The 22,356-nt window shown below is 36.6% G+C and overlaps 1 protein-coding gene across 4 annotated transcripts in view; it reads right to left on the bottom strand.

Annotated features, from left to right (window-relative positions):
- The window catches only part of PRUNE2 (prune homolog 2 with BCH domain), a 138,639-nt gene that overhangs the window by 72,623 nt on the left and 43,660 nt on the right, over nucleotides 1-22,356 (bottom strand). For all 4 annotated transcript variants that reach the window (XM_075740891.1, XM_075740888.1, XM_075740889.1 and 1 more), the window contains exon 6: nucleotides 21,352-21,446. In XM_075740891.1, coding sequence (XP_075597006.1) covers nucleotides 21,352-21,446 — 95 coding nt within the window. The remainder of the gene's footprint in view (nucleotides 1-21,351; nucleotides 21,447-22,356) is intronic.

Genomic DNA, 22,356 nt, shown 5'->3' with positions numbered 1-22,356 from the left:
ACCACATTATTACACACAAGGTGTGGTTCAGCTCCACCACTATACTTCCACCAGGAAGGAGAGGAGGAGTGAGGAGACACAGCACCCTTTGCCAGTCCTTCTAGCACAAAGCTGCTTAGATATATCAGAGAGGAGAAAGAGGATATGGGAAAGAAACTGAGAACAGGTAGAAGGAGAGGGGAGAAAAGAGGGTAACCATAAAACTGGCGTGTGAGTTTATACCACAATAATTATAAAGAATTCTGTTTAGTTCATTGAATAAAAAATTGAAAAACACAAGGTACAGGAAGAAATAGGAAACAAAGCATATACAACAACTAACATTATATCATCTGAGTATGAGCATTACAAAAAAGGGGGAGCAGACAAGAAATCTTGATGAAAAGATGTTTAAATCTGACTGCTCTATCAAGCTTTAGTCTTTTATTTTTGTTCACCCACCAGATGGTGCCCTTGCAGCATCCACGGACAAGCCAAGCGCATCTCTACCTCTGTCTACAGACACAGACACATCACATTTCACTCTGTGGGTTTTCAAAGCTGTTTCTGAAGGGACAGTTTAGATATAACACTGACACTTGAACTGTTCTTAAAAGAGGAGAGTTTTCAGATAGTTCTTGGCATACTGATTTTTCAAAATCTCATTAGAAATCTGACTAATTTTTGTAGCAGCATGATCTACAGGCCATGCCTACCCCTATGGCAGCTGGTATCCACTGTGGTATCTGGATTTGTGAGCAGGAGGAGAATGACAGTTTGGCATTAATTAGGAGAAACAAACTCTTAGAAAACACTGGAGATTTATTTTGTTGCCTGAAACATGTTTTTTAACCTGGAAATACTCCATCTCTGCAGAGCTGTGTATTTCTCCCACAGTGATGGAGAAAGCTTCACAGCTGTTCAGGTTAATGTGTTCCTGTTTGTCCACTGACATTTAAACTGGAGCACACATAGCATTCTTCAAAGCTTGATTGGCACTTGGAAGTAAAATGTGTAATCAGTGTTAATCTCCTAGTCTATTACTACTGTCTTTCATAATCTACATATATTTTACAAAATTCTTTTAGAAAGAAATGCTGTCAGAGCAAATGATGCATCAAATTCAAACAGGCCATCAAGATTGCTAATGGATTTTAATAGCAGCTATTACAGCATAATGGTATTTTCCCAACAGCTGTTTGTTTATAAAATTTTCAGTTTACAAGACCTTTATGTCCAATCCCAGGAGACATCCCTCCATTCATTTATAATCATTTGGTTCAACCTACACATAAATGCTGTCTTATTCGCGTTGGGTGTGTTTGTATATGTGTATAAGATGTGAGCAACTACCACAGCAATGAAAATAATGGGGAACCTTACAAGCTACACTAATTACCATGTATCTTGATTTTTAACAGCAAATAAGTGTTTTATATGTTTCTTCTTTCTTCCCGCTCTTGATTAGCTCATTGCAACTAAAAAACAGCTGCCTAGATTATAGCCTATTTTATGTCTCAAACTGACAAATGACTATTTGGTTAATTCCATGTAGCTAAGTTTAAGACTTTGAAATATAGTACTATGTGTCACAAGGGCATAAATGGGACAACTGGCTAGCAGACAATAGCACAGTGTGACCTGTAGAACTGGTAGAGAAACAGTAGAGGAAAAAGATCTTGACAAGCTTCCAAAGTTCAATCTGAGCTGGAAGACTGACCAGAGATAAAAACAGAAAAGCATAACTTGTTTCAGATTTGGGTTTTACTTTTGGTGGGTTGGGTTTGGTTTGATTTGGTTGTTTGGGGTGGGGTGGTTTTATTGGGGGGGGGGGGGGGGAGTTTGTGAGAGGGCTTTGTTGGGTTGTTTTTTTTTTTTTTTAATGTATGATCAAATATTTTTTGGTATCTATTAGATCCAAAATCAGGAAGAAATAGGAAAATAGGACCCTGGCATGCTGCTTTTTCCTTTGAGTCGTGTTCAGAATTGAACTGTACTTCAGCAAATGAGATTTTTTTAAAACTGTTGATATAATAACTAGGAATGGAAGCTAACTATGAACTGAGCAGAAAAATTGTTAATTATATTGAAGGAATTTTTTAGATGTTGCACACTTGCAGATGGTTGTTTGTCCAGGTTTTTTGCTGACTCTCAAGCTGCCCATGTAATACAAATTTTTAAATAATAGTTAATGCTGAAGTCTGAATAAATGACTTTTAGTATATGTACTAATGGATAAGTTTTTTCCAGAAACATGTAGACCATCTAGACCTAATTAATTTTGCATCCATGTTGTTAGCAAATTGTAGAATCATAGCATCATTTTGGTTGGAAAAGACCTTAAGATCATCGAGTCCAACTGCTAACCTAGCACTGCCAAGCCCACCACTAAACCATGTCTCTAAGTGCCACATTTACACATCTTTTCAATACCTCCAGGGATGGTGACTCCACCACTTCCCTGGGCAGCCTGTTCCAATGATTGACAACCCTTTCAGTCAAGAATTTCTTCCTAATATCCAACCTAAACCTCCCCGGCAAAACTTGAGGTCGTTTCCTTGCATCCTATTGCTTGTCACTTGGGAGAAGAGACCAACATCCACCTGGCTACAATCTCCTTTCAGGTAGTTGTAGCGAGTGAGAAGGTCTCCCCTCAGCCTCCTCTTCTCCAGGCTAAACAACCCCAGTTCCCTCAGCCGCTCCTCGTAAGACTTGTGCTCTAGACCCTTCACCAGCTTCGTTGCCCTTCTCTGGGCGCGCTCCAGCACCTCAATGTCCTTCTTGTAGTGAGGAGCCCAAAACTGAGCACAGGACTTGAGGTGCAGCCTCACCAGTGCCGAGTACAGGAGGGCAATCACTTCCCCAGTCCTGCTGGCCACACTATTCCTGATACAAGCCAGGATGCCGTTCGCCTTCCTGGCCACCTGGGCTCGTATTCAGCCTGCTGTTGACCAACACCCCCAGTCTTTTTTCTGTCAGGCAGCTTTCCAGCCACTCATCCCCAAGCCTGTAGTGCTGAATGGGGTTGTTGTGACCCAAGTGCAGGACCCGGCACTGAGCCTTGTTGAACCTCATGCAGTTGGCCTTGGACCATCAATCCAGCCTGTCCAGATCCCTCTGCAGAGGCTTCTTACCCTCAAGCAGATCAACACTCCCACCCAATTTGGTGTCATCATATATACTACTAACAACACTGGAGAATTTCTGAGGATATAGGACAAGACAGAAAAAGCACACACTTTGCTTTAAACGATGCTCTCTTTGGACAGTAGATGGCTCCTATTCTCCACAGAAGAAAGCTACCACTAAAATTCTCAGCCAAGACTGTCATTTCCACAATACAGGAACAGGGGAGTTGGTATGCAGTAAGCAAGATATGAATAAAAAAGCTGTGAAGTGAGTACTGTTTGTGAGTAGTGTTAGGTAGCCACCTTACAAAAAGGCACCTTTCACCCATACCATAAAGGTTCTCCTGGGTAATTAGCTCAGAGTAAACATCAGCTATGGGCAGGCTCTACAGGCTTCACATTCTACCTCTGTGCTTGATGATCTCTGTGGTCTGATAAGCATTTACCTGTCTCAAGTAATCAGAAAACTTACTAAAAGAATAATCTTTACATTTTTTTCATGTGGTGCCTTGACATTCATGAAGCTTTACATGGACAGCCACTGCCTTCTCTTCCTAGTCTTTTCAATACCCTACCATCACTTACCACTTCTATTTGGTTTACTCTGTTTTTTCAGATCCATTCTGCAAAGCATAGCTATTAGCAGAAGTTTTCATGCCAGAAGTACTAAAAAGTTAACAAAAATGTTGTTTTTCCCAAGACACATGCTCTAAGGCCTTTTGTCTCTCCTGGTGTTTGCCAAGAGAGTTGTGGTCAGACCTCGTTCTGGCCTTGCAGCTGATAAGAGGAAAGCAATTACAAAGCACAATCTGAATCTGATCAAGCAAAATGCAAGTACTTTCTATCTCTAACCAGCTATATTTGAGTTGGGCTTAAAAAAAAAAATCCTCCAATGAGATTAGACTGCAAAACCCACAAATGATATTTATAAACCAGGTGGCATTAAAAAAAAGTATACAAAATCGCTTCAAGCCTGACTCTTCCTGGTTACTACTAACTCACTAGCATCATACTGGAAAGGGCTTATTTTGTTGATGGGAGAGTTACTCTTTGAGAACAAGTGGTGATACTTCGGAGTGATGTACCCAGAAAAACATAAGAAAAAAATATTGATTCAAGACTAGATATTTTTGCCATTTATAGGTGGACCCTCCTATCTGACAAAAGGACCTCATGCCTATGGATATGCCACTGAATATCTTCAACTGGTTTTAACTGAGAAATTCACAAATATATAGAAGAAAGATTATTTTTCTCTTAGTTTTGGAACTCTGAGAAACTGCTTGGATTTCAGCTTCAAGAACTTACCCATATCGCACAGTATTATTTAATTTTGTTGCATCTGTAAAAAAGAATGTTGCCTTAACTTGTCTGAAAAGTGTACAGTGTATGTGTAGATACCTTCATGTTAGTATGCAAAAAGTTTCCCAATGCCTTATTTTTTCTTAATCTCATCTATGATCTTTCCAGAAGATTGGTTCAAGGACTTTGCAATAAGTTAGACATATTCTGAGAAATCATCGTAAGTAGTCTCTGCATGTAAACATAGAGACTACTGCTTACAGATTTCAGTTCAAGTTGATCCAGTACAGCCAATCAATATGTAGTCAGGAAATCAAGACTTTCAAATATTGTAATTCAGAAGTACACTATCCAAATAGTACAAATAAGCTGTGGGTCAGCAAGTGTATGTAGGTTAGAGATGTTACAGTGAAACATTCTAAAAGGAAAGATAAGCAACACAACATATTAACTTATTTGTGGTCATTTTTAATTCAAAAAGTTTGGGTAAATGATGACCTACTATATACTTTAGAGTTTAATGCCTCAAACTCTGCTAACTGATATCAGTGTTATAGGAAAGCACAGCAATAGCCACAGAAGTAAAAGGTAGGTAGATGTACAGAGAAATTCAAAGGTAGTTAAATAAGAGACTCTTTATATGAATATAACTTAAGATTTATTAAATATTTTCTTTATAGTGTTTTCCTCACGATTTTATAACAACTTTGTGGCTACATTCTCAGTTCTGACAGAGCTGTGCTCAAAACAGCACTTGCACCTGTCTTTATAGTAAGTATTCTGGCTGATGTGCTTCACCCACTGTTAAGTTCCCACAACTTAGATTTTAAAGTACAGCCATGCTCTGACACAACCATAGCAGAAACCAAGTAATTCCTGCAAATCTGTTTTGCAACCTATTTTTGGGACATATGTAATACTCAGCCATCTCAATTACTCCAAGAAGATTAAAAGACTTTTTTGAGTTCAAATTGCTATTTAAAGAACTCAGAGTACTAAATTTTTGCTCCTATTATAGGCTTCCCATAGGATCTCCAACATATCCTGCATCCTCCAACCTGTGTATCATGCTGACCCAAGGAACTTTCAGTCAAATCATAAAACTAGAGAGATTCCAAAAAGAAATTGAAGATACAAAGCCTTTGACAGATGCCTAATCGAAAGCAATTATCAGCACTTCGATATGTATACCACGTAAGTTTATTTTCTGAAGTTTTCTGTAGGATGAATGAAGGGGGGTGGTAAGCCAATGCTCTTCAGTTTTCCTTGCATGTTCCTTGTACTTTCAGTGTACTACAGAATAGTATGCAAGTATATGATAATATACACATATAGGAATGCTATCTCTTCCATACAGAATAAGTACTATTAAACTCTTTTACTGAACAGTGCATTACATTTTATTGTACTACTGAACAAATACTGCATTTCTTGCTGACACCAATGAGCGAAGTGAGAATTATGTGTATCAGATTCTCATAGAGGAGAAGATTAAGGGAGTGCTGAGGGGGTTTTGGCTCAATTTGTAAATTATTATGTGATCTTTCAGCATTCATAACAATCCATAAGAATAAAATTTCACAGGACTAGCATGAAAACTACATAAGATGTGATACTCCCTCAGAGTTTATATGTCATTAATACAGATCTACTCAAATGTTTTGCCTTGATAGTAAGAAATTTGTCTATGCCACAGTGGGAAATCTATGTAAAATAAAATGTAATGCAAAATTTCTAACAACATCAAACAGATGCAAAGCTGGAGCAGAAAATACAACGTATTGCTTGCTATGGCCATGGTAAACTAGTAGCCTTTAAAAGGAACAAACATCTTCAACATTTTAAAACACAAACCAAATATATACTCTGTTGCCACCAATCACTTGAACGTGAAATTCTTTTGTCTCACTGACAAGAAAGCGCATATTTGTGTGTCTTGGTTTCTGTTAACTTCTCCTTAGCTATTTTTACTGAACAAATTACGCACTATGTATTTTATTATTAGGAACTTCTCCTAAGCTGTTCATAGAACTGTCTAATGAATGGGAGGTAATCTACCACTGCTGTCGTCAAGTTAATACATTTAGCTCTGGCTTTATTGGTATTGGGCATTATTCTGAGAGAGACACAAGTACAGTTAACTGTCTGAGAACACTCAATTGTTAAATGTCTGAGAACACTCAACCCTAACCTTTATGGTTACAAATACTGTTCTGCATCATGTCTCAAACAAGTGTATATCTTGTGTTCTTATCAAAAAATACCCTGTTTTATGTATAAATGGAACTTACAACATTGAATAATTGGCTCTTTACTTACTAGGTCAGATTCTGATTTCAATTGTATTTTGTAAGATGAAAAATGGCTTCAAATTAGTTAATATAAGTAATGGGATAAAATTTCCATCAGAGAAATACCAATACCAATGCTTTGAAGAGATACCAATATGTCTAATGAAACATTGTTCCAGACAGAATGAGCTTCAATGTCTTTCATGTTTCTTCCTTTTTTATTCTATATTATTTGGAGAACAGTTTAGGGCCTTGTGATTTTTTAGTATTAACTTATTTCAAAAAATTAATGGACAAAATATTTCTATATAGCAAGATATTTCATCAGAGAATGCAAAACAATGTCCAGGATCCTAATAAATACTGTTATGTCTGAAATGAGTTATCTCAGTAGTGACTTGGGCTCAGATTTATTGTACAGTTCATCAACTTCTCAGCATGCTGGATAATGAATGTTTCATTTACATTGCTAATTGCCAAGCCATGGTTCCTTCAACCTTTAACCCTTACGCTTTATCACATTATCACCATATGTCAATATAATTGCATTTAACATTCCAGATAACTAACTTGTTCATGAGGTCAAGAGATCCTTTTTTTTAAGCTTTACGAGTGGTGTATCTTTAAAACTATCAGCATTATAGAGATACTGCAAAACTAACACCATTTTTTCTTCAGGAAAAGAAAGACTCTATCTTCTGACCCAAAATAAACTCTTTTCTGTTAAAATCCACATTTGCCCATTGCAACAGAATCACTTATACTTCTGCGAAGAGCTTCAACTTTACTGTCTGTGATTATGAAACACTATTAACTAAAACCTAATGTGAGATATATTCTGTATCTGCATGATATTTTTGCCTCTAGTTTTCTTTGATCTGTGGAATTATGCAGTTCTTTCCACATATCATATCGTCTTGACTTTCATTCTGCTTTGCCTATATACTAAAATATTTTACTGTAGGTACCATCCAAGATGGTATCTTAGGCTATGGCTCTGGTATAAGAGCATTGCTACTCGTCTGCTTGCAATTATTCTTTTCCCTCAATGGAAACTGGACTGTATCTTACCTCTAGAATATCCTATGGACAAGGTTAATTCACTCTGCACCTGAAAGCCCCTTTCTTTCAGTTGACTTTCACCACAAATACTTCTTCCAGCTCTGAAAACTACATTCTCAATATAGCAAAATTTAAGCGAAATCATACATGGAATAAACTGTTCTGGAAAAAAGATTTTACTACTGAGTGTAACTGAGTCAATTTTACTGCTTGTGCATAGTCAAACTTAAGAGAGAAATGACACTCCTGGTTGGTAACAGTTATGTCAACAGAGACTCCAGCGTCTCTCCATTTCTTTGAAACAGGAAACTTTAGCAAGGTGCTTTCTCAGAACATGTCTGAATTTCAGAAATTTAGATATGTATTTCTCAGGATCTGAGTCAGAAATCTATATGCACCCTCACTGACAGAAATGAGAACCAAATTGCATTAGCAAAAAAAAAAAAAAAAAAAAAAAAAAAAATAAAGGTAATTACAGATAAAACAGAGTGAGCCTAATTCATTCTCCGTGTAGCAAAAATTTCATGTTACACAGCAGGTAGACAGCTCATATTTCTCACAGCTCACATGTTCCTCACATGTATGTGGTGCATATATACACACACATACACACACATACAAATGTATGGCATAATTTGATGTGACATGCAGTGCCACAAATTAGCAGCCTCATCTCTATGAATTACAGAATCATTTAGGTTGGAAAAGACCCTTAATATCATTGTGTCCAACCATTAACCCAGTGCTGCCAAGTCCACCACTAAACCATGTCCCTAAGCGCCACATCCACACATGTTTTCAATACCTCCAGGGATGGTGACTCCACCACTTCCCTGGGCAGCCTGTTCCAATGATTGACAAACCTCTTGGTGAAGAAATTTTTCCTAATATCCAACCTAAACCTCCCCGGCAAAACTTGAGGTCGTTTCCTTGCATCCTATTGCTTGTCACTTGGCAGAAGAGACCAACATCCACCTGGCTACAACCTCCTTTCAGGTAGTTGTAGCGAGTGAGAAGGTCTCCCCTCAGCCTCCTCTTCTCCAGGCTAAACAACCCCAGTTCCCTCAGCCGCTCCTCATAAGACTTGTGCTCTAGACCCTTCACCAGCTTCGTTGCCCTTCTTTGGACATGGCATAGTCTTGAAGCCCACAAGTTGGTGAAGCTTCAAGTTGGTTTATATCCCACCTCATACTGGTTTAAGCTTTTATATTCTGTGCCATAGTAACTCACTCTACTCTTCTGCCATCATTTTGTACCTCTCCTCTGACTCTTGGAATGTCCTTTCTGACCAGACATCAAATCCCTGAAAGCTCCGTTCTTTCAGTTGTTTCCACCACTCACTTCTACTGCAGAAACTTTGCCTGACTCTATATAGAGAACACTAAAACATAATAATCATACTTTAAAAGTTTTAAATTATAATGGATTTGCAGGCATGAAATAACCAGCATACATTATGAGATTCATATATCCCTCTCTTGCAACTCACTACTACAAAATAATAAGTTTTAACACATACTGCTGTTAGCATGACCCTCTTGCCAAGCTGTAGAAAATCTCTTTCCAAATCACCTGAAGTATCCACCCAGTAAACATTCATTTTTCATAGCCCAACTGATCACCTTCCTGGATGTCACAGAGAAGGACTGTTTCTGCTCCCCGCTAGCTTGGACAAGGCATAATCTTCTGATTTACCTATACATAAAACATGAGAAAAGGCTGGATTCAGAACTATAAAACCCCTTTGAATTACATTAGGACCAGAAATGTATGGGTTTTTTTTTTTCTTCAAAGTGTTTCAATCCATTAAATATATATATAAAAAGGTTAAAAAATCAAATTCCATGTTACCACTGGGAAATGAATATTCCTTCATGCACACCAGCTGAGACTCAGCACAAGTATTTCACTCAAAAGAATTCCTAAATATGAGGAACTTTTAGTAGTATATGTCAAACAGTGTGTTCCTAAGAGATTTAAGCATATTGCGGTTATCCATTTCCAGCTGCTTCTGTGGAGTCAAACTTTGTTTTTATGTTAACAGATAACATTATTATCACATTTTGTGAAGAATAGTGGCATCAAGCACAGATACATCACTGACTGTGCAGAACGCCATTTGAAAATATGCTTGTTTTCTGGGTCTTTAATAATGGATCAAAAATATAGTCAGATTCAATGCCACTTGAAATGTGTTCAGAATGTGAGTTCACAATGACTGAGTATACAGTACACAAAAGATCCCTCATCACTTAATTTACTTTAACCTCCCAACCATTTCCAGTTGACAGAGACATTGTAAATTAACATTTTTCTAAAATTATTAAAGCATAAAATCCACAGAGTCCCAAATAGTCACCTGTGGCACCTGACTTTAGCTGGCTGTTATTCACAGAAATTTAAATGCATAACTAGGAATTAGTAAAATTACTATGTTCATGGTTCCGCTCACCTGGGCATCTTGAAAATCTCACTTTGGATTTTACTGCTACACTGATAGTAGTAGAAGTCCACAGGAAGTGAGGCTGAGGTTTGACTTCTGAGTAAATATTGGTTTATATTACAAAACACAACTCCATTACCTCGGAGGATCTGTGTAAGTGTAACTGACTGGAACACTGTAAACAATTAAGCTAATGATATACATGAAGGAAGAATTCATACTAGATGATAACCAATGTTTTCTATTTTTTCATCTACAAGTATTTACAGATTAGTTCATGGAGAAGATCAACAAGATGCAGGACACTAGAGGAGTACAAGACACCCAGTAATAACTAGGGAAACAAAACTGGCCATTCCAGGGAACCCCGTTCGAAAAAATGAACACGGGGAAATCGAACACAACTGCAAGTACTAATATACAAGTTAAATATGCAGCTTGCGGATCTTGCTGCCAACCTGTGGAGATCATGCTAAGACAACTATTTAGCAGGATCCATAGAAAAAGTTTTGTATTTATTTGAAATAAATACCTGCAGGTGTTGCAAATTAAGTAGTTCCTCTTGAAGACTCAGAAAAAATGTTGCCTAAAGGAAATTATATGATGATTGTTCAATGCAGCACTAATGGACTTTCTTCTAAATCTGAACCATGTACAGTTCTTAATTATTTGGCTGAATCTTCAAATTTGGAATGGGAATGTGCAGGTTTCTTGCTGGAACAGACAGTATCCAGATAGAAAGGAAATATGTGCATTACCAGGGTCTAGTGTATGACCATAAGGCAGAGCATTTTCTTTTGTAGCTATTTCCTGTTTGTAATTACAATATCAAGTGTGAAATGGCAGCAATTTCTATTCTCAGAACAATGCATCTGTTTATGAAATGTATTTTCTTTTGCTCAGATATGCCTGCTCCTAACTGTAAAACAGATTGTTGGGTTGTTTTGTTTTGTTTTTATATAGCAATGCAGATCCTCCTGTGAAAAAACTCATTCCCTGAGCAGGAAGCACTGATGAAAGGCTGCTCACTTAGGCTGATACATGCTTAGTACTTCATGTTGCTCTCCAATGATTTGCCACACAGGCACACTAAGGAGTGGGGTTGACCAAGTTCTAAAGAGTCCTTGAAGGACAGTTATGGCAGCAAAGTCCCTAGAGGGAGAAGGTAACCCACAGAGAGAAAGAAATCACATATGCAACAGAAAAAGAAAGCCCCAGGAACTCGTGGGAGATGGGAGGCTTTCAAAATATTGATGCTGTGGATTTCCATGGTTGTGAGTCTTGAGAAAAATCCATACTATTATTTATTTTCTATCTCTCTTTCTTTGCCTATTCCAAATCCTAGCAGTGGACCAGAGCATCAACACATTCACTCAGCTGGTGATCCTCCTGTGGAGGCCCAGGGAAAAGCTAACGCGCCCCACGCCACAGCGAGAGCAGCAATGTTTTCACCAACTGCCCTTCATGGAGCGAGCACAGCCCTGGGGGGCCTGGCAGCATGCCATATCGGAGCAGGGAAGGTATAATTTACACACTGCCATGCAAGCTCCAGCAAATCAGTCTCATGGCAAGAAAAGTGCAGCATTTCATTCTTCACAAACTCCCAGCAGAGTGGCAAATACATATATACTCAGCTAAATGCCACAACTATATGGGCTGAACCTGAATATGTTTGGTTCCGTTTAAAAAAATGGGGTGGGGGGAGAATATTAATATTTTCATTGCCTTTTTTTTATGTTCACTCACTGTGTGTTTACCATAAATTAGACCTGCTGAGAGTGTGATGCTGAGCAACCCATATGGCAAATACTCAACTGAGAGATGTGAAAGGAAAATCACTTTTTTGTTTCTGAATTATTTCTAGTCCCTTTATTTAGAAAGTCTTGTTTAATAGCAAATGCTGAGAAACACCCCTGCTAATGCTATTTATGTAGCGAAGAAGAGATGACAAACTTTTTAGACCAAAGAAATACACTTTCAGTTGAATATGATTCAGTACCTGATGAAATCTGACAAAAAACAGCACTTAACTCAGTGCTTAGTCAAGATTTTTGGTTTTAAAACACAATTACAAGCATTCTTGATTGTAAAATTGCCATTTATTCAAACTTATCCCTGAATCCTTCAGCTAAAACAACCCACAGTGTAAGTCCACGGTGCTCTACCAGCCAAAGAGTTGACTTAACAGTTCCCTTTTTAGGTACAAAATTAATCTATTCCAGCTTTTTTCCTTTCTAGTCTATGACAAACACTGAGAGAACGAACCAGCACACAGATGTCTGGCATCCATGAAACCTAAAAGAAATAAATCAAATTCCTGGTGTGGAATCCAGGCACAGATTGCTGGCTAAATCTCTCTGGCGATCTTGCAATGGAGTAAAAAAAAAAAAAAAAAGATTGGACTGCAAGAATATTCCCTGTGGACTGTGTTTACTCTTATTTTTTCTTTTTCTTCTTTTTCCTTTGAGAGGGAGGAGGGAGAGAGAGTCATGCTTTATGAAAATTCATTGGAAATGTGACTAAGAAAAAGAACAACAGCAAGACAGAAATGTTGAAATGCAGTCAGGTTACAGAATACCTAGTAGCGAGGTTTGTCCTTCTGTAAAAAGAACCAGAACTGGCATTAAGTAGATACCAACTAATAGCTTTTGTTGGCAAAGGTAGAATCCAGAGTAGAAGAGATTTTCTTCAACTGTTTTCATTGTTCATGCAAAGGAAGAAGAAAAGTCATCTAGCAATGAAGACAGATAATTCTGCCAGGCTCTCTCTTTGATTTTATTACTAACTCTATAGTCCTGAGCCAAAGAATCGAAGATTCATACCCATACTCAGATTCATGATTTCTTTCTCACAGAACTGACAGTAACATTCTCCCAAGTGTGAAAGGGTTGTACGTACACCTGAATTCCCCATCTCTGCAATGTAAATAATGTGATTTTTCTTATTTGGAGAAGATATAACATAATCAGTTGCCATAGTTTTCATTTGGCATAAATTTAGTGGCCTCAAAATTCTTTCTGTTTTATATCAGACTAAGCGTTGTATTTACCTTGTGTTCAGAAGGAAAGGGGACTGTAAGAATCCTGGAAGACAGCCATTAGATATGCATAAGGAATTCTGATGCATTGAGAGCTACATGATCACAGCTGAAGAAAGTATCTTGTCCTACCTTTTCTACCTAAACAGAAATGAGAACTCTGTGGCTTTGTACAAAACCACAAGAATTAGACTAGCATGAGAAAGGAAAATCTCTCCTTAGCTAAGGATTCAGACAAAGCATGATTTTGTTATTAACCACTAATCACAAATATGGAGAAAGTTATGAAACTCAAATTACCAAGATCTATTCTTCAGATAAAGTAATTATAAGAAAATTAAAAAGCAGATTGGAAAAAAAGAAATGCTAGAAACCTACCTTGAATACTTCCTACTCTTTTTATCATAATCAATAAATTCAATCTGTACTTAGCAACTTTGGTAAAAGATTAATTGCTTAAAGATTAATTTGGTTATCCTAAATAAATATTGCAGGATCTTAAATGTGGTTTGTTTGTGGGTTTTTTGGGTTTTTTTGGTTTTTTTTTTTTAATTTCAAAATGAAAAATACAAAAGCCGTCACCAAGACAGACATTTGCTTAGAAATACCCTATATCTCTCTGTCATTTCCTGTGGACAGAATTGCTCTCTTCTGTAGTAACGCAACACTAACGCCAGTAAACTCAAAAGAAGTTCTTTTATTTATAGCTGGAATTACATTGTAATCTTGGATCAACAGTTTAATGTTCTAATTAATTTGTTTCCCACACAATAGCAAAAAAGAAGCATAAACTAAATAGCAGAAAATAAAATTTTACTTTTCTGTAATGTTTATATTGTTGTTATCCCTTACTATTACCAGTTCATGTATTCTCATGCATTACGGCTAGATCTTAAAATATTAAATGTCTAAGTTAGGTCTTGTATTGAAATTTTTAAAAAGTATATTGTATTTCATAGAAAAAACTCTTTTTATGCTGAACATTTCTCAAAACAGCACCTCCCGCTGTCAATGTCTATGCCCCATGAGCAGCTGAGCTGAGATGCTACTGACAAGAACTAGAAGAGTACACAAATGATAAATTAGTCAGCTTTGTAGAAGTCAGGAATGCAGTCCAATAATGATACTGTAGATGACAGCATTTTATTTAGCTGAGAGACTGCATATTATACAGCTGTATTTAATAAAGAAACTATCTTAATTTATTTAGAGAAACACATTTCATAAATGATACAAAAGAAAATACAGTTTATCTTCTTAAACAATGTACTTGTAATCGCAAGCACATTTTTACTGTAATGTTAGTAGATTAATCTAATGTCTATGCTTATTCCTTTTATAATTCTCATAGTTATTTTACTTTCTTTACTAACTTTTGAACCAAGATTGAACAAAACCACTAAAGGCAAAATTATAAACAGTAGCATGGGCCAAATTTAGACTAGATGTCACACAAATGATTACAGATGAAGTCTATCCAATATCTTTAGACACTGAAATAAACTGAAATTCAACATACATACCATTGCAGACCTGATATTGCTGTATACGTTGTGTGTTCTTAAAGAGATACTACAAAATCTCTGGTGCTTCTGGTTTATTACAAGTTATGACAGTAGTATAGAATAAAATAATCAAATACATCTTGCAAAAATGACAGTTAAATAAATCATTATTTAATTATTTAAGCACAGGCTGAATTGAACTGATTGATAAATATAATGGTCTCGGCCAGTTTTTCAAGTTCACATTTTTCTCACATCGGAAGAGACAACAATGGACACCTTGTGTGACACCCTGCATGACTTCATGCAGAAACATGTCACTGAGTAGGGGAATTTCAGCTCATATCACCCTCACAACATCTTCTGGAAGGAATCTGGTCTTGATTTGAAAACTATAAGCAATCCTGATAATCACTGCAATCAATGTTGGGTTTGCTGCCATTTGATTTCACATAGTTAATTAGGAAGCACTAAGAACAGTCTTAGATTATCCCCTTCAGTTTCCTTTCATACCTGTAGAGACAAGTAGCTTACTACAACAGAGAATTCAGCAGGTCTGCCTCAGCCCTCCACACCTTGGACGGCACTCGTTATAACTGGGGTACTTCTGCTGACCCGAGCCACCAACAGAACAGCTACCGTCCTCCAGAACACGGAAGTCTGATGTTTAAACATGAGTATGGTATTTACATTAATGCATGTTTGGCTGCATTACTCAGTCCTATAAGGTGATGACTTCAACCTCCTAATACTTGTAAAAAAAGGAAATGAAAGAATGTGCAAGCTTTGTGTGCTATAGAAGTTGTACATTTTCCTACAGGCAGATCTCACACACTGACATTTTAAGACCTTAATTAAGGTTGATTTATTTACAAATGGTATGTTTTCAACTCTCAGAAATGATGTATTTAATGTTTTATTTTTAAACACAATTAAAAAATAATATATAAATATATACATACTGCAAATGTAATACAGATAACAAATTCATTTAAGCCCATTTATGCACATTAGTGACACACCATGTGGCAGAAAGACTAGGACTACAAGAAGACCCCTTGGCGATTTATTTTATATTAAATCCCTAATGGCCTCTTCTCATCTTTGCAAAAATATGCACAAAAGTCCAGACTATGCAGCCATTGAAATGAATGGTTATTTATTTGCTAAACGAGAACCCTATGTTTAATGTTCCTTAGACATAAGGTAGTCTGCAAAAGTCGCATTCCTACAGCTCCATACATCATTTATTTTACATACCCTAACTTCTCACAACAGGCGTCAGAAAAATATCCCTGAACAGCATTGCTATTGTAAGTTGCTGAGAATTTTGTTTCCAATTCCATTACTGGAAGATTAAATGTTAACATGTTTACTTGGGGTTTTCTTCTTGTTTTGTTTTTAGCATTAAAAACAAATTCATGGACCAATCTGATGCCATTTAAAATATGTTTATATTTATACTGCAAGAAAAAAGTTCCCAAATACGTAACTATGGTCCAATCATTACAGACACCAAAAGTTCAAATCTTCAAACAAACATGCTGTAATCTACCTAGTACTTGTCTGACACACTCCAGCTTAGACAGAAATTCTTGTTTTGCTTTACAGCAATATTAAAAGCATCGCTTTTCATAACACACAAGTAAAATTGTCCCAATTAGTAACATAGTTGCATGCCATACTACTACTACTACAAAATAGCTTGAAAATGAAACCGCCTCTTTGAGATCAGACTATTTTATTCATCAGGAAGCAGATCTACTGTGCACCCAAACATTTCTAAATTTCCAAAGTTACTGTTGGTGCAACAGCCACCATGAGTTTCTCTGAGACACAGAGCCATAAAGAGGAAAGCTGTTGCAAGAGCCAGAACTTTTCCTTGGTACCATCCTCAGCTCATTTGGACTACCAGATACTACCGAAGGACAGTCAAGCTCACTGTGCCGGCATGAACTTGCAGGTCACTTTCTTGGGGCAACATGGGTGACAGCAGCGTCCATTCAGGCTCTGACATTCTCTGAACCTCTTGGCTGGCACCCAGAAAGAGGTGGCTCCAACCTTACAATACTAAAAGATTACACAACCTCTACAACCTGGAAGCTGTCTTTAAGAAGCATTCAGATACCATGGCCAGAAACATGAACAAGAGCCTCAACAGATCAGTCAGCCTTCAGAACGCACATATTCCCTTGTCTGTAATAGTCAATGGCAGACAACCATAGATTATTTGCCTTGTTTTCAACCGACTGCCCTGCTTCTCCCTGGAGAAACTTGATTTTCTTTTTCCTAAGTTACTGCAAGTTCTGTGAGCAGTTAGAATAAATTTTCATGAATCAAAAGGTAAAGGACTTAGTCCAACAAACACATTAGGAAGCTACAATATCATGAGCCATTTCAACTAAACTGAACACTCCCAAAACCTGGATTGTTCTTTCGTGCGCTTGACTTAAGAAAGCAGAGAATAAAGTTCAGTTTACAAAGGAAATATCCACTCCTCAGGAAAAAGATGACTTTCACAGAAAGTCACATTGAGAAGATATTTCTCATTTCCAAGAGAATTCCAGCAGAGAACAAGCAAAATATACTCTCAGGGTATAACATAATGTAACAGAAATTAACTGTAACGCATGCACTGAATTTTGCCACAATATCCTATGAGTAATCATTATTATGACTTGGGGAAACTTTCCAGCACAGGCAACAAAAATAACTGTGATCTAGCCTCTGTCGCTTTTCTTTTGTCACTCTCTTGAAAAAATTGCTGCTATGCATGCAAAATCCAAGTAGCATACGCTCTGGCAGCCAGTCACTGGAGACACAGGTCTGATGTCAACTTACAGCTTTAATGCTGCCTAAATCCAGGAAGTCCAGACCCAAAGGCAGTTATCTCAAGAAATGCAAAGCTGCATATAGACTCTTATAGAAACCTAAACACATCCACACAAAATGCCTCCCCTGCCTCTACCACTAACGCCAACACTGTCTATTCCTTTAATATCTGAGATTCTCTTCTACCGAGACACTTAAAAATCAGTCAGTTGACAACTAGTGAGCCAACAGACAATGGATGTAAATCACACTCTGATGACTAATATCAGTATGCACATACAAATAAAGCACTAAGATCAATTGCACTATTATTTTTGCGTTCATGTCTGTCTTCATGAGAAACTGGAGAGCAGGAGTGTACCTGCATGTGTCCTATGTGCCTGAGTACTGCTATGCCATAGTACTAAAAGCAATTATAAGTATTAAATTACAATTGATGACTTATTAGTTACCATCGTTTCCTTCCTTTTAAAGTACAGAACTAAGAAAACATTCCCACAGATATTAGGAAATGTGTATCAACACTAAAAAAATAGGATTTATAGCAACATATCTAACACAAGCTTCAACTAATTTAAATTCATGGCATATTTATGAAATAAAAAATTAATATCTACAGAGGTGAAACTGAGGAAACTATTTATTTATTTAACATAGGAAATCAGCAGTAGAGAAAGGAAAGGAACTTAGCTCCAGGTCAAGACTTTGCTAAAAAAGAGCATCCACCCCCTCAAGAACAGAGATTTTTTTCAGAATCTACTTTCAGTAAAGATCTGCAACATTTGCCATGAAAACAGAAATAAGGGAAGCTTAGAATCATTTGAGTATGTGCTACTGAGGTGTGACATTTGTTAGAATACCAGACTTATTGATATCTGTCTTTACTATTGTGAAACTCTGACTGAAATCAGACCTTGAGGGTTGAGCTGCAACAGGTTCATTCTTCATGACACATACCCAACGCAGCAGTGGATGCATGCTTGTGAACAGCTTACTCTACCCACTATATTGCATGACTATCATCTTTGGTCTTAGCAGTATCACCTATGTGGTAGACCATTGAACCAAACCAAATAATCAAGCCTATGTAAAGAACTTTAGTCAAAGATACTTTTGCATACCTGTTGATTAAAAAAAAAAAAAAAAAAAAAAAAAGTTGACCTTGTGAGATTTTTGAAGAAGCAAACACATTAGAGATTCAACACCTGCAGCAAAGCCAGGCCTGTTCTTCATGTTCCCTTAATGTTTAATCAGGTAACATCCATACAGCACTTTGAGGGTGAATAACAATTATCATTATTATTGCTGAGAAATTACTGAAGTCTTTAAAGTCTGTGTATTCTGAGTTCATAACAGAAATCTAAACTGAAAAAACAGACAGATCTGAACAGTTTTGTCTGTAATTCCTTTATATATATTCTGTGTCTTACACTGCGTGAAGTAACTAGTGCAGAATGTTTTTACAAGCCATCTCCTCTACCATCATGCAGACTATATCATCCCTGGCTCGAGTAAGAGCAAGCAAAAAAGTCTTGTGCTGGTCATGCGCTGTAAATCAGAGAGTTCAAAAAATGTTTGAACAAAGTGCAGTAATGCAACAAATGCAAAACTGATCTCCATCCCAAATGTGAAATTAAGAGTCCTTTTAGTACTAAGTGTGACTTTGTAAACATTATAACTAGAAAAAAAGAATTTGCATCCCTGAAAAATTAGCTCTTTCTGAATCAAACTATTCACAGCAGAACAACAGAGAGAGGTCAAGAGAGATACCTGTAACTTCCAGAAAAATACCATCAAAAATGCTAGTAATAAAATTACTTAACAGATTGGGATTAAACCCCATCTAACATCACTAAAATGCTGATCAATTTTTTCTTTTTTACATGCAACTGAATCTCCTTTTTCTTCCATGATGGCCACTAGATATGTCCTAAGAAAAAAAATTTTGAAACATTTATTGCTTGACCACCAAATCTTGACACTCCTTGAACAAAATATGTCTGCATTAAATGTTACACAATCACTGAAAAAACTTTGAAAATTTGCCTGGTTTTAGGACTATGAAAACCTACTGTTGCCAAATTCAATTTATGAGTTGCAGCCAAAAGTCAGACACGTTTTATGTTATGATTAATTTGAGTATGTAAAGTAGTAAAGATGAGTCCAGCCATGTTCAGCTGGAGCTTAGATCTGTGGAGTGCAAGGCCTGCATTCTACATAGTCTATTAATAAGATTAAAAGGGAAATAAATAAAAAGAAAATGTAATGCTAAAGTTAGCTACTAATTACTAGCCCTGTGTGTTCACCATTGACTTATTGACAGAATAAAAGAGAAAGTTTTAAAACAAAAGAAGAGGAAGGTTTTAGTAAGAATTTTTTAAAATCTCTTTTCCTCTTTTGGGGGATTTATCTTACTATAGTCTTTCCCCATGCCCTCTCCTACCAACCTTGCATAATTTTCAGAAGCAAAATTATGGTTCATAAAGCAGTGCAGGTTTGGTGGCTGGTAAAGATTGCTTGACACTGAGAAAGTAACTAAGATTCTGATTCATTTCTTGAAGCTTTGTTACCCAATTTTCTTTGTATATTTCAGTATGCAAGCAGAAATCTATGGATAATTATTAGCTGGATTGCACCACAAACTTGTTCAACCACAGAAACATCTTATTTTTTTGTAAAATGCATCACAAAAGACATGTTGTAAGAAATCTCATAGGAAAGAACTATTCAAGTGATTTTTTTTTTAGTACCATTTGAGGTAAAATGAAAGTAAAATGCAAAAGTAGAAGATGACAACTTCTTTTGCATGTTAAATACTTTTGTATACGTGACTTTCAGGCAAATGGTAAGATTGTAAATTGCAAATATATACTACATAGAAGTACCTCTTTGTTGTTGAAATTCTCTTCAATATAGTTAGTTTTATTATTAATCAGTATATCAGTATACAAACTTCCATTAGAAGTAATACTGTTATGTCATTACTTGTTCAGTGATCTAAACATTAATATTTTTAATTAATTTTTTTACATAATAGCCAGTAACATTTATATCTGCTTCAAGTGAAGGTAAACAGCCACTGACATCCATAATACAAACCATCTTGAAATAAAGATACAAAACATACTACGCAAGAGTTTTCCCTGAGCAATTACAAAATGTTTGGGACTAGTCAAGAAAGAAAACCCAAGCAGCCACCTTCAGGCTGTCTCAGGAGTACTCATAAGGACAAAACTATAGTTTTCATCCAAAAGATCAAAATTCTAGGAACTTCTGCCCCATCAATGTCCTTTTGTTTCTACCAAGATTTTCATGTAGGCGATGTGCCAATGGATGTGCTTCATTACACAGTTTCAAGATAGGTTTATAGAAGGCATAAAATAATATCCCCTCCTCTCAAAAAGCTGAGAGAGTGTTATAGTGGTTTTATAAATTGTATGCCATACTGTAAGGTAAAGGTAGGACAAAGCCCTAGTTAGTAACCGCCTACTAAAGTACGACAGAAAACTCACACCTTTAATTCGCCCAAAGGCTGCAATTTGCTGATGCCATTGCTTTAACACACCACAGTACAGACTAACAGGTCTGCATACATGCATAATAATGTAAGTCAGAATACAAACAGCTACTGCCTCTCTCAATGTTAATTAAATCACTGAAAATTCTGCTCATATAAACTTGGGAAAATAACGGGTTCAAACTCTCTGTTAAAGAACTATCCTCACATGCAATAGGGCTGTTTACCAACTACGATGTTTAGATTTCCTCTTACCTCCAGTGTCAGGTACACAGTGCTGATTGCCACTTTGATTTCTCCATCTGAAATCTCCTTGAGATCCTTCAGCATAATCTCCTCAATACTTACACCTGTTTGAGAAGAAAGGAAGTTCAATAAGTACAAGTATCTACAACTGACCAGATGCTGCAACATAAACTAAAAACACAGCTTAGACCTTAATGTTGAGCCTCCTGTATTTTAGGATGTCCTACGAGAAAATTAAAACCAACGTTAATACTTTAATGCTTAATGTTTCTAGAGTGATTTTTTAAGGAAAGAAGAGATTTGAGGGGGCAGTGGGGGGGGGAGCAAAGGATGAAGAATTAAGTCTCCTGCAATTAAGTTGTGTGAACACTCACATTTTTTAAGTAAACTGAATTCCAGTTAATGATAAAGGTATACATAGATGATTACTATGGTCTAACATAAAATCACTAATATGCAACACTATAATGTGTAACATATTGAATGAGTGATATATTGAAAAGCACATGTGGAATACTATGGTATTTATAAAATATTCAAAGCAAGCAGTTAAGATATTCTGTAAACACAAAGTCATTCAACCTTTCTGACCTTCCTCACAAATTGATACCAACACTAATGCATTCTTCTTATATACATCAAATGGTGAATGAACCAACTAGATGTTTACGTACTGCAGAAACAGAAGTACATATTATCATCAGAAACACCAGTATAAAATTGGAATTGCTTCACATTAACCAGACATGTTGATATGTCTAAGTACAATGTAGTGAAAATCCATATGATTAAGTTTCTTTAGTGGGAGATGTCTGTCTAAAATGCTCTAAAGATTCTCAAAATAAATATATATCATGTATAGGAACATGGTCATATCACACAATCAAAAATATAGACATGATAGCCAAATGTCTATAAAAAGAAAGCTGCAAGCCACTTACTTCAGCAGGGTGGCAACTAAAGTGTCCACAGACTTTTAAAGCTTGGCAGCATAACATCCAAAATGTGTTTGCA

This window comes from Balearica regulorum, chromosome Z (assembly GCF_011004875.1).
Source record: "Balearica regulorum gibbericeps isolate bBalReg1 chromosome Z, bBalReg1.pri, whole genome shotgun sequence".
Taxonomy (NCBI): domain Eukaryota; kingdom Metazoa; phylum Chordata; class Aves; order Gruiformes; family Gruidae; genus Balearica; species Balearica regulorum.
This window is presented reverse-complemented; position numbering and strand designations above follow the sequence as displayed.